The 14,411-nt window shown below is 34.5% G+C and overlaps 1 protein-coding gene across 4 annotated transcripts in view; it reads left to right on the top strand.

The window, feature by feature from the left end:
* Window positions 1-14,411, top strand: part of LOC125676204 (uncharacterized) — a 94,024-nt gene that overhangs the window by 55,326 nt on the left and 24,287 nt on the right. For 3 of the 4 annotated variants that reach the window (XM_056159116.1, XM_056159117.1, XM_056159118.1), the window contains 4 exons: window positions 7,724-8,242; window positions 9,603-9,857; window positions 10,735-10,947; window positions 14,121-14,218. In XM_056159116.1, the coding sequence (XP_056015091.1) occupies window positions 7,724-8,242; window positions 9,603-9,857; window positions 10,735-10,947; window positions 14,121-14,218 (1,085 nt within the window). The remainder of the gene's footprint in view (window positions 1-7,723; window positions 8,243-9,602; window positions 9,858-10,734; window positions 10,948-14,120; window positions 14,219-14,411) is intronic. The other variant, XM_056159119.1, reaches the window with a different exon arrangement.

Raw genomic sequence — 14,411 nt, 5'->3', positions numbered from 1 at the left:
ACGACCATAGAATTTGCGAAATGCTGACTTCAATCAAGACTGTTGAAACCCCTGTACCATCAACTTGTTTATCAGTAGCTTGCCTTGATTTGAAAAAAAAAAACAACTGACTATACGCTAAACAAGCTCTTGCGTGTCGAATCAGCTGAGTGATATAAACACCATATGCAGGTGATAATGGAATATTGCTACATAAATATAGGACGTTGACGATGTAGAAACTAAAATGATCTTATGTGTCATAAAGTTGATTTGTTAGTTTGCCGTTAGTATCTACTTTCAATAAATAATCTAACTCATATAAGCAATACAATGTACTTTTTTCCATTTCTGAAAGATTGGCACATTGCCAAGTTTTGAGAATTGCCTACCCTTTGATGTATTGAATGTTTGATCCCACCTCTGGTGTGTCCAGGGGTCCTTGTTTGCCCAACTATCTATTTTGTATTGCTTATAGGAGTTATGAGATTGATTACTGTTCGTTATCTGCACCTTGCATTATGGCTTATGTCATTTTGGAAGGTATTGTTAGTTGTAACTATTGAATTCATTTCATGATGTACAACTTTGCTTTTTTTAATAACACTGTTCGTTATCTTGCATAAATGTACACAACATTTTTAATATTTTTTATTAAAAAAGGCATTATCTAAACCCTAGTATCTCATTTGCTTTTTGAAAGCCAGGCTCAATAAAATGCTTTAATGATGTTTAGTAGTCTATTTCGACATAAGGGTAAAAAATTAATTCCTAGCCTGCTCTTGAAAGATTTTACCCTTCAAATATGTACCTTTTCTTCATTTCTTAGAAATTGGCAAAATGCCATATTTTAAGAGTTATCTGCCCTTTGATATGTTGCATGTATGATTATGACTTATATCAATGTTGGAAGGCTATTGTCTGCTGTTGTTATGTAATTCATTTCATGATGTTTAAATTTAATTTTGGTTTAAAAATATAGATATACACATAACCCTTTTCTAGATTTTTTTAAAACATGCATTATTTAATTCCCGATATTTCATTTGATTTTTAAATGCCAAGCTCTTTACTATGTTTTAATGATGTTTAGTAGTCCATTTTGATAGTAGTAAGAAAATTAAATATTTCCTAGCTTGGTCTTGGAAGATTTGACCTTTCCAATTTGTACTTGTTCTTCATATGTGAAAAAATGGCAATGTGCCAATTCTTAGGAGTTGTCTGCCCTTTGATGTGTTTTATCTTTGGTTATTATTTTTGCAGTTTGTGGAAGAGGAGTGTCTATTGTAACTTTGAAATACTTTTGAAAAAAAGTAAATTTAATTCTTTACTGAAATAAATTACATTTGATTTTAAATCCCTCTTCTGGATTTTTACATATAATATTGATGTAAATATGCAAAATACAGATTGCGCTGTATATGGCGGCCATGTTGAAAATAGCAATTTTGGGGGAGTATTTTTCAGTTACTATTTTGGATGTCTACCTACCCACCAATTTTCATCAAGTTGTGGTAACCTACTATTTAAACAGTATTGCATGTTTCTTTTTTTTGCTGGACAGGCTTTTAAAATAAAATTTCTTTACCAATTAGTATAATCTGATATATGATACTCATTTTAAAAATTCTACCAGTTTTTTACCCCATAAATTTGCCTCGTGTAAATTTTATGCCACTAGTATTCCTCTTTGTACAAAGAGTCTGAAAATGTAAAACACCACAACATTAGGCTCATTGGGTCAAGCAAGCGACATGGGCATTTCTTTCTTTTTTTAAAGACAATTTCTAAAAGATGCACGGTGAAGATAACGAACAGTGATCAATCTCATAAATTCCTACTGAACATACTGGTATGCAACACGATTTTGTTCGCTACATGACAACATGTCGCAAGCCTTACCTTAAATCGAAAATTAATAGAAATACAATCCAATGTCAGCAAGATAATTCACACAATTCAAAACTCCTACATCCAGACAGGATTTGTAATCGTCATATTACCGATCATAATACAGTACAAGTCCAAGTGAAACTCCACGCTTATGGTAGTAAAGGTATAACAGCCATGTTTCATATCTAGTAAATAGATGGTGGACTTTTTGTAATCTTGGTATCGTTTTGAAAGATGCATCAAATAAAGATAATCCAATAGAGGAATTTCCATAATGTTGTAAACTGCTTGATTTATTTCACCTAGAATTTGACATTGACATATATGGAAAGAGCACATCTTATTGAAATATTTTTTAAAGAAATTATAATTTCCCACATATCTCTTGGTAAAACTTTGCATAAGCTTTTTCTTGATGAAATAAAATTAATCATTTGCTGTACACATTTTCAGAAAACTAGATGAATCACTGTTAGTTATCTTCACATTTCATTTTTCATATTTTTGTAAAAGGCAAATTACACTTCAAAAAGTTTCAATTGCGATAAGGTCCGCTTCTTACTAATTATATGAATTTCATTTCCCCCAACTCCATCATCATTTAACAATAAAAATTGATGTAGACTAAAATCCTTCAACAAGGGACCCGTCCGCCAGGATCAAGATATAGGGCCCACTGCGGGTGTGATCGGTCGATAGAGGATGCTTACTCCCCCTAAACGCCCGAGCCAACGTCTGATATATACAGGGCGCCGTGTTTGCCCAACTATTAATTTTGTATTCCTTATAGGCATTATGAGATTGATCACTGTTCGTTATGTTCCAACTTTACACATGTGGAACATTAAGACCATTTCACTAGTTTTATACATTTACATTGGTTCGCACCTGACATTTGAAGCAATGTCAAATTCTTTGGAAGTGTTTTTTTTTTATTTCTAAGTTGAAAGAGAATTAGAAATTCAAAAGAAAACATTGGGTCGCAGTGATTGTTATTGAGCTACAGTGTTCTAAAGATGACGTGTTTGCACTTAAAATCTATTCAATTAAACTTGATCTGTATGTTGGTTTCAATACAATATCAGCAACACAAATCAATCACTACATAAAATAGATACATACTCATGTTTTCTAACAATACAGATGGAAAAAGTTTAATACAAGTAATGGGAAAAAAATAACGATCTTTTTGCACTTGATATACGAAAATAATCATGATACCTTTGAGAGTTAAAAATAATATTAGGAGTAATATCAATTTCTAAAATTTCAAATAATTTTCAAGATCTTGTTTTAAAATTTCAAATGGAAATAGAAAAGGTGAGGATTGGAGACGAATTTTTTTTAATTATTGGCGAAAATATTGAATTTAGATTAAATTAATTTAAACATTTTTTAAAAATTGTGTTCTATTTGGAGAAAATATCAAACAATAAATTTCAACATTTAATCTTTTTTCTAGTCTCAGCTACTCGTATCATGAATTATAAAACTGAAATCCACGTATAGCAGTATAAAAATAGCAAATATATCAGATGAAACAGAAACTGTAATATCACGCAGATTTAGAACGTTTTGATTAATCAATCCTTCCGCCACAATATATAGTCCCTGCAAACTCTTTCAAAATTTGAATTGGCACAATTTTTTTCCGAACTGGATAGGGTTTAGTAATGATGTGTAAAATGTTTGCACATTTGGGGTCAGTATTGAACCAGTAAATACTTTATTGTAGCATCCTGCACAGTTGTGTTCAAAAGCTCAGAAGCTAACTTCCTTAATGAATTGTAGATATTTCATCGCCTATTGTTGATGCTTACGAAGTACGTACGTGGGGATTTCCTTGATGATTTGCATGGAGCTTTAGGGGATGAATTCAAAAATGTTAAGTTAGATCATAGCCACTTTTAAAGATCAATGATAAGTAAATGCCGGAGGCTAAAGTACAAGTTCTTGCACTCAAAGCAATGAGGAATTAATTAGTTGTGTAGGTCATGTCAATCCATCCCCGACTTTTTTTTAAGAAGAGTTGTAGAAAAAAAAATTAAGAATAGCTTTAACGCAAGAATTATAAAGTTATGTTTGGTCCTTTTACAAAGTTTGTTTCGCTGAATTAATGTAATGACATATTTTGAAAAACATGATCAATTTTAAAAGCGTATAATGTGTTCGAATAGTACATCACAATTGAGGTAAGGTGTCAACTTACCTGTATCTATATGTACATGTATGTAGACATAAATAATTGTGCTTTTATTGTTACAGAGACACAGCTTACGTTTATGTAAAATTTATACGGTACAAATCTTGATGCACCAGATGCGCATTTCGACAAATAATTTATCTTCAGTGATGCTCAACCGAATTTTTTGAAATCCGAAATAATAAACATGTAAGAGCTATTTTAGGGAAAAACAAAGTGCCCCAAAAAAACTGGAGTCAAATTTGTCTAAGGATAAGAGCTATGTATGAGGGAAATAATCCTTAATTTTGAAATGAATTTCTAAATTTTATTACAGCACTTAAATATACATCCGTATTTTCAAGCTAGTAACGAAGTACTTAGCTCCTGGGCTGTAGAGACCTTCCGGGACTAACAGTCCTCCAGCAGAGGCCTCAACCCAGGGCTCGCAATGTAAAACTTATACGGTACCCATTTTGATGCACCAGATACGCATTTCGACCAATAATGTCTCGTCAGTGATGTTCAACCGAAATTTTGAAAATCCGAAATAATAAACTTGTAAGAGGTATTTTAGAGAAAAAGAAAGTGCCAAAAACCTGGAGTCAAATTCGTCTAAGGATAAGAACTCTGCATGCATAACTTTGACACTTTAGGGTACCACTCTTACTTCTTTTTTAGCTCACCTGAGCTGAACGTTCAAGTGAGCTTTTCTGATTGCCTGTTGGCCGTCGTCTGTTCGTCTATCTATCTGCCTGTCTGTCTGTCTCTAAACTTTTTACATTTTCGACTTCTTCTCCAGAACCACTTGGCCAATTTCAAACAAACTTGGCCAATAGAATCTTTGGGTGAAGGGCTTACAAGTTTGTTCAAATGAAGGGTCCTTTCAAAGGCGAGATAATCACAAAAATGCAAAAATAGCGTGAGGTCATTAAAAAATCTTTTTCTCACAAACCACTGGGCCAGAAGAGCTGAAACTTACATGAAAGCTTCCTGATATAGTTCAAATTCAAGTTTATTAAAATCATGGTCTCCGGGGATTGGATGGGTACAGTAGGGCAAATTTTACATACGAACATATAGGACAAGTCTTTAAAAATCTTCCCAAAAACCACTTAGCCAGAAAAACTGAAATTTATATGAAAGCTTCCTCATATAGTGCAGGTTCAATTTTGTTCTATTCATGGCCTCCAGAGGTCGGATGGGGCCACAATAGGGGATCAATATTATACATAGAAATATATCGGAAACATTTTTTAAAATCTTCTAAAGAACCACTGAGATTTACATGAAAGCGTTCTGACATAGTGCAAATTCAAGTTTGTTCAAATTATGACCCCGGGGGTAAAATGGGGCCACAAGGGGGGATCAAATATTTTGCATACAAATAAATGGGGAAAATCCTTAAAAGAAATTCTTCTCAAGAACAACTGAGCTAGAAAAGCTGATATTTACATGACAGCTTGCTAACATAGTTCAAATTTAAGTTTGTTCAAATCATGGCCTCCGGGGGTATGATGGGGCCACAATAGGGCATCGGACTTTTACATACAAATATATAGGGGAAATCTTTAAAAAAATTCTTCTTAAGAACCACTGAGCCAAAAATTCTTATATTTACATGAAAGCTTCCTAACATAGTGCAGATTTAAGTTTGTTCAAATCATGGCCTCCGGGGGTGTGATGGGGCAACAATAGGAGATCAGACTTTTACATACAAATATATAAGGAAAATCTTTAAAAATCTTCTTCTTAAGAACCACTTAGCCAGGAAAGCTTATGTTTACAAGAAAGCTTTCTGACCTAATGCAGATTTAAGTTTATTCAAATCATGGTCCCAGGATGTAGGATGGGGCCACAAGGGGGTCAATGTTTTGCATAGAAATATATAGGGAATACCTTTAAAAATATTCTTCTCGAGAACCACTGAGCCAGAAAAGCTGATATTTAGATGAAAACTTTCTTACATAGTGTAGATTCAGGTTTGTTCAAATCATGGTCCCCGGGGGTAGGATGGGGTCACAAGGGAGATCAATATTTTGCATACAAATATATAGGGAAAATCTTTTAAAATTTACCCAAGAACCACTCTACCAGAAAAGCTGATATTTACATGAAATCTTTCTGACATAGTGCAGATTTAAGTTTATTCAAATCACGGCCCGGGGGGTATGATGGGGCCACAGGGGGGATAAAAATATTCTTTTTTAAGAACCAATGGGGCAGAAGAGCTGAGATTTACATGAAAGCTTTCTGACACGGTGTTGATTCCAGTTTGTTCAAATCATGTCCCCTGGGGTTAGGTTGGGGTCACAATAGAGGATGGAAGTTTTAAATACAAATATATAGGAAAAATCTATAGAAATCTTCTTCTTAAGAACCACTGGGCCAAAGAAGTTGACATTTACAAGAAAGCTTTCTGCCATAGTGTAGATTGAAGTTTGTAAAAAAAAATCACGGCCTCCAGGGGTAGTTTGGGTCACAATAGGGACTAAGGTTTTACATGAAAATATATATATGGAGTCTTCAGATATGAACCAAGGTCATTCAGGTGAGCGATGTGGCCCATGGTCCATGGTCCTCTTGTTTGAAAATTATTCTCATTCCCAGAAACACCTGCTGCAAATCTACATAAATCAACTCCAATATGTACTTTCGGTACTTTAATTAAATATTTTTTCGAGTTTTAAAAAAAGAAAATTCGACATGCCTCTTTCGTATAGATTTCTTTTGAATTACATCGAATACAATTGTTTGATTTCATATCAGTAGACACATTTTGAATGAACATTAATAACAAAGTAATATTTTTCAAAATGTCATTTACAGTTACCTATCATTGCGTATTTCAAATTGAGTGTCCAGATTTTCTTATAAATCGGGTCCTTTCCAAATAAATACATATTAATCATAGTGTAATTTAAAGTAAGTATAGAAACTAAGGAAAACAAAGACACCGTAGCATTATCACACATAAAAGCTAACTTATGCACATGGGCGCTTCTCCGTCGTCTGTGTTTTTTGAAGTATCTCTGATGACATCAACGTGTTATTTTCGTATAAATAAATCTCACATTTTGTGTGCCCAGGGTCCGTGTCTGTCCTACTCTTAATGTTGTAGTGTTTATAGGAATTAGGAAATGCGTTTGTCCTATACCTGCTCTTAATTGTGTATTCTTTATAGGAGGTATGAGATGATCACTGTTCGTTATCTGGAACGTTTCAGTACAGGTAGAGATTTAAATAATTTAGAGTTTAAAGATTAATATTCATGACCTAGCATATTTTCCCTAGTTCTGGAGGGTTACAATTTTAACTTTCACATTTGTCCTTATGTGGGTTTTTGGCTCGAAATATAATAGATCTTCATTGAGCACACAAGAATGAACAGTTTGAATCAACAATGTTTTGTATTTGTTTTAATATGTTTTGCATTTTTTTTATCAAATACAAAATATGCATTTCTGTTATTCAAATATTTGTTCACGTTTGTTTAATATTTTCCAAGAATACACATTCGATGTTATTTATAACAATAGAATCGTCAATCATGTATGACAATTATGCCTAAAAATTATTAGCACATGTATGGTATATATTGCAGGCGAGTATTAATATCACACCCCTCGGATGATGGATTCATTAATCATATACAACCATCTATTTCAGATGTGCTACCCTGTATAACGTCTATGAAGAAATGGAGTATTCTCGTTGTTATTTTGATGTCAGTTGACTACAAACTGGACGCACACAAACACTGGAAAGAGGATTTGATCAACATCAGAAAAGCATTCCCAGTATTGCAAAGCGAGGATGTTGAGGAAGATGATGTTCTTATAGAGGATTTAATGAAGGACAAAGTACTGGGAGTAGACGAGATAAACAACGTGATATTTGTATCCGATGATGTCCGCCATCTTGTAATGAGCTTCTTTGTCAAATTTTGTCTTCAAACTGATGATGATTATAAAAACTACCTCAATCTGTCGTCTGTGGACTCGTTAATGGAGTATTCCCGTAACTGGCTGTATATACCAAAAGAAGGAGAACGACACATGTATATACCGGAGGAGATGGAAGAGTTGTTTATCAGGAGACTGGGGATAGACGCTATACTACACGTCATGGTAGAGAAGGAAAACTACTTGAAGTTGAAAGAAAGGAGAGATACTGTTTCTGCAGTTTGTAAGTGTATGCTGATTTAAAAATATTTTCATAATGAACTTATTATGTCTTATCTTGTGAATCATGTTACCTTTTTATTTTCCCCAGAGAAGGCCATGAGAAAAAGCAAATGAAAGGTGAAGATAATGATGAATATCATTGCTTTGGCAGATTTGTTATACTAGTATATGAAGTAATATCACCATTATACATTATCCACATAACAATCGTAACCTATAAATGTCTATAACGTTTAGCGCCACCAGATAACTGAAAAATTGTTGAGTGTGGCGGAAAACAACAACAATCAATCAATCAATCTATAATGTTTGGTACGTTTCATGTGTCTATATAATTTTACGATTACAGTGACTTTAATACTTTCTTTAATTTGGAAATGTGTGTGACTTGAGAAAACCACTCTCTATATAGGTATATGTAATATATCGTATGAAATTGATCACTGTTCGTTATCTACATGTCATGGTAATCTAAATATTCGCTATATCAATATTTAAAAAATACAAAATATGCTAAATAATCTTTGAAAGAAGTTTCTGGCAAGAAATCAATGATATCCAAATGATGCAGAAGAAGTACATGTAGATATATATTCTATTCTCATATTACTGAGTTACTCGTATAAGGGTGGATTTGATCTCGGTCACTCAGTGTTCGATAAGAGGAAGATTGACATGTTTTCCAACGATGAAAAGCTTGAAAACCACATGGTGATAGATTTCTTAGTTTTGATTACTAATAATGTTATTACGATTGATATATATATACTTTGATATGTGAAGATAACGAACAGTGATCAATCTTACAACCTCAACAATGAACACAAAACTCAGTAAATCTGTTTTTGGAAATTTCATGCAAAATAAACACGTTTTGTTCTTTACTGGTGTTACTTGTGACATCATATTTAGATAGCTGAATACTAATTAAGCTTAATTGCATTGTGAAAAATAACATCGTAGTGTTAGGTAATGAATGTATACAAACTGTATGCTTATTTGGTATATAAAACGTCTTTCGCATAATCAAACATTTTTCAAATCTACGAATTTAGTATTCAATTTAATATTCGTTGTACGAAGTGTTTCCCTGACCACTTAGTAACCAGCGCACTTCATGTGAGAGAGTCCGGTATTATTCCATGTCCAGTTAGAAGGGCGACTTCTAGACATATTAGAGAGTCAGGTATCATTCCGTGTCCAATTAGAACGGTGGTTACTAAATTATACTGTACTCTTTATATGTGTACGTAATTGAGAAGTAATGCTACAAGTAGTGTTCCTATTCTACAATCATCAAATAATATTTTTTCTACATACTTAAGTGTGTATTCATGTGGTATTCCTACCCTATTTTTCAGTGAAAGTACCTCGGGAAATCCTTGAATGGGACTATGCTGCGCGAAGCAGATACGCAGAATGTGCCAGGAAAGGAACTCAAACAACACACAGAGCTCGTGCAATGATAGTTGGATGCGCAGGGGCTGGGAAATCTACCCTGCTTAAACGTCTACAGAAACGAAGTCTGGATGAACTGAAAAAGGTTCAGTCTACTGTAGGATTAGAAGTACACGAAGACATATTTGAGATTACTCCAGAATCTGATTGCCTAAAAGGTATACATAGGACGTCTAGATATCTATATTTTTGCATTATTAATTTTGTCATCATCAACTATGAGGCAGTATATGTACATTAGTTCATATTTAGCTGACATATTTCTATATTCATATGAAGCAGAACTTATTCAAAAACGTCTACATGAGGAGAAAAAATATATTGCTGTAGCCTTCAATTCGACATTTAGAGATATCGACGACGCTTTGTCAATTAACATTGATACCTTTCATTCATATGTCGATTCGATATATCCCTGTGAGCTCGAAATGAAAGACACCAGAGTCGTTCACTTCTCCTTCATACTTAGATATTTTATTAGATATTAACGGCAAACTGACTTCTCAACTATATGAGAAACGGGATGATTTCAGCTTCTCCATCGTCAACTTCCAAAATTTATGTAGCAACATTCCATTATCACATACATGTGATGTTTATATCTTTTAGCTCATTCGATACGCAAGAGCTTGTTCTGTGTATCGTCCGTTTCGATTAAAGTCAGCATTTCGCAAATTCTATGGTCATTATAACGATCTGGTTTGTCAATGCAACCTATCATTTGGTGAAATTGCTGTCTGACATCTTTCATGCCGATCGTTAGGCCGTTCTTGGCACACTGATTTTGACTACGGATATCTCCGTTTACCTGATCAGGATATAGGGCATGCGGCGGGTGTGACCGGTCGGCAGTGGATGCTTACTCCTCCTAGGCACCCGATCCAACATCTGGTGTGTCCAGGTGTCCGTGTTTGCTCAACTATATACCTTGTATTGCTTACATGAGTTATGAGATTGATCACTGTTCGTTATTTTCACCTTTCATTCCTTCATAATTCTATCGTATCTGTATGTCTCGTCATGTTTTTTTATTAGATCTACCAGTTGACACAGATAAAGTGGGGAAACAACTCTTGAGCGTTGTGGACTTTGGTGGACAGTGTGCCTATTACGCATGTCATCAGGTCTACCTCAGTAGAAGAGCTTTTTATCTTCTCGTCATTGACATGTCTAAAGCATTTGATGAGAAAGTTGACCCAAAACTCTGTGAACAGACAGGGACAATGTTTACTGACTGGTCTTATGGGGGTAAGTGGTGTGAAAGAATACAATATGATTTATCCAGAGTGTGGCGGTCAGAGGTACAGGGGGTACGGGTTTGAATCCCAGCCATGTCTTTTACATTGTTTCTCTTCCTGTTATTTTTGGTTCCGTAAACTGGCAGGTGAAAATGCCTGCCAGGGCCAAAGATCATGGGTTGATGTTTTCAAATTGGAAAGGCATTTAGTGTAGTGCGGAATATGGCGGGGAGAGAGATTCGATCAATGGATGCCAGATAGCTCAACTGGTAGGGCACATGCCTCGAGGTTCAGGAAGACCCGGGTTCGATTCCCGGTCTAGTATACTGCATTATACCATTCCTGTTACGAGAAGATTTCAAATTGTAAGAAACAAATGTGTGGTAAATAAAGATATGTGATAATCATCATTTCTATACCATGATACAGTTAAATGTATTTCATCCCTATCATATAATATTCCTAAACGGAATATTGTGCATACAGCAGTGATACTAAACCCGCAATGTAAAATATTCTAGATACAGTGAGCTATAACTTCACCTGACATTAGACATGATGGATAAAAATGGATATCATGAAGTATTGTCAGTAAAAACAACCATAGACAAATGTCCAATATCATCATTTAAAAAACTGTATTATGGTGTGCATTTTCATGTACGTATATCCCTATGTTTTTCTCCTTGTCGCTCTTGATTGTTTCACATCCATGTCAAATATTTCATACCGAGCCCTAGAATTAAGCTAATGTATCCTGGGAGAAAAGGTGTGTCCTGATCGTATCATTGTGACCTCCCTCTAAAATGTTATGGCTTTTTGTTATCCAGAACATACAACTTGGTCGCTGAATATTTCTCGTTGGAGTTATTCCTCAAGTTTAACATTCTAGGTTTAAACACAGTCAAATCGTGTCCAGATCCCGTATTGAACACTGTGAGTCGTTGGACTATCACACTTGGTCCAGGTGATGGAGAACCTCTAGTACGTTGCAATGATTTCATCCCAATATCGAAGTTACAAATGAGAGAATCACAGACTGTGGCTGTGAGGATGTATTAAGGTCATGCATTTCCTGATAGGCATATCATGTACTCTTTATTGTATTTATTCATCCTGTCATCCAACCTACATGCGATACACATCGCCCATCTGTCTGGTATTTTTCTGAATACTCGTAGTTAGATATACATGTGAATAACAATGTACTTATAAAAGGATATCAGTATTAACGCTAGCGTAGAGGACTATTGTATCGACAGTCGAAAAAAAATGTCTTCGATGGCTGAGGAATGTATGTCTTTTTATTGGTGCAGATGTGAATTGTGAAAAGTGACGGTGTGTCCTAGAGAATGATATAACATAGATCTCCAAATGTATTTAAACTCGACGTAGCAAAAATAAAACATACACTTTATGCAATTGAATATGTTAAAAGTTGACATTTCAAAATTTCCATCTAGTTCACGTTTTCTTTGTAACCTGCCATGTTAACAAGGTAATCGCATTAATGATGAATGTATAGTGAATACCAGTAGTATAGTAGAAATGATAAGCTAGAGTTGTCATATTGTTTCTGAATAACAGTAAGATTTTAACAGTGGCATTGTCCTTATACTATGTTATCAATAGATATACTGAGGACTTACATGTACAAGTATATTGTATATGGAGACGTCACCATTGCCAGTGATGGGCTTCAAAATTTAGGTCTATGCTCAGCGCTTATGTCCTATCATCAGGGAGGTATCTTTATCGTACCACACTTGCTGTAACACGGGACCTCGGTTTTTGTGATCTCAATCAAAGGACCGCCCAATATAGTAGCCTCATACGACAAGCAAGGGGTACCGAGTATCTACTTTAACCCGGATTCTCACGGGACTACCGAAAATTTAATTTCTCTTGCGTATCAAATCATTTGAGAAACATAAATACTATACACATATGGTATTTTAATATTGCTATCTAAGTATGGGGAAAACGATGATTCTAAAATATATTGCTACCATATAGGTAGTAACACAAGCCTAAATATAAATACTGAAAGTTGGTTATAGAAAACGTTTAAATATGTAATCCATTCTTAATGCGTAAAAGAAGTCTTTGGAGCCAGGCATGATTACTCAGATATAGAAATGAGACATAATAATGATCATTAGCCACGATATATGTCGCTTGCTCATAGAGATACAATGCATCCTGGGGATAAAAGGTTATCTTTGTAAATGGTTTAATAAATAAACATATGAAATTCAAATGAATCTGGATCTAAGTGAAGAATGATCTTTTACGCAAACGGTTATCTTAGTTCTTTCCTTTTAAATTTTTAACGCAAAGTAATGTTATTTTACGTCATAATCACTCCATGGAAGCATGCAACTGACATTTTGCAAGATTTTGTTGTGAATCCTCACACTATTTACCATCGTTTAAAATTACTAGTAGTTATCATAACATTTCAAGCTTTCCTAACACTGTCGAGCGCGTTTCCCCCCGTATTTAGGACCGAGTAAGCCCTGCATGTGTGTGTTTTGAAACACGGAATAGCAGTATGTTGGTTTGTTCTAAAATATACTGCATAAGAGGATTCTAATTTGGACATCAACTCACCTACGACCGTCCATCCCCATCGAATTCAAAGTGTGATTGAACTGCTAATGATCTTTTCAGTGCATAATAACAATCCGAGCGGTAAATGGTGAAATAAAAACTTTTGGTTGGGCACCTGTTACAGTTATATTTTTTCTTGTTGAAAATCCTTAAGCCTTGCGTCAAACATACGACTATGATACAATGGCAATCGAACTGTAATTTGGTGAAATTTGTAGGTTTTAATGAGCCTGTAAGGTGTTTTATTCAAATTGGCATATCACATATCTGGGCATTAAGAGAAGATGTGATATCATTTTGATATATCAAATACAGAAGTATTTTACTTCCAAAACAAATTATGTAGTTAGAAAGATACATGTACACTAACTCTCTTAAATCATGCATTGATTCTCTCAATCCAGTGTGATGTGCTAGCGAATGATGCATCACGACATCAATGAGTTTTTTTCTTTAAATCATTAAGCCAACAGAAATATAAATTGTTTGCTTGAGAGCATCTGAACTTGTGGCAAAGAAAGAGAGAACCAGAACTGACTGCATATAAAATAACAAATTATGGTTTTACAGAATACCTGTTGTTTTGGTTGAAGTCAGTGCATACCTACTGTGACAATGACGCCCCAGTGATCATCGTTGGAACACATTTAGACGAAGCCAAAGCTCAGGTATCGTGCATATTCATTTAAGGATGTTCTCTCCTGGTTTGAATTTTTTCAGAAGTATCAAACTTTTAAAAAAAACTATTTTAACTAATACATCTTTATCCGAAAGACATTTAAAACATAAAAAAGAGTATGTTAGTGTTGACTTTAAAGAATTACAGTCCCTCAAATTTGCTCCTTTGCTGAAACTTAATTT

Source organism: Ostrea edulis, chromosome 3, assembly GCF_947568905.1.
Source record: "Ostrea edulis chromosome 3, xbOstEdul1.1, whole genome shotgun sequence".
NCBI classification, from domain to species: domain Eukaryota; kingdom Metazoa; phylum Mollusca; class Bivalvia; order Ostreida; family Ostreidae; genus Ostrea; species Ostrea edulis.
The sequence above is the reverse complement of the archived record's forward strand: the minus strand, read 5'-3'. Positions and strand labels throughout refer to the sequence as shown.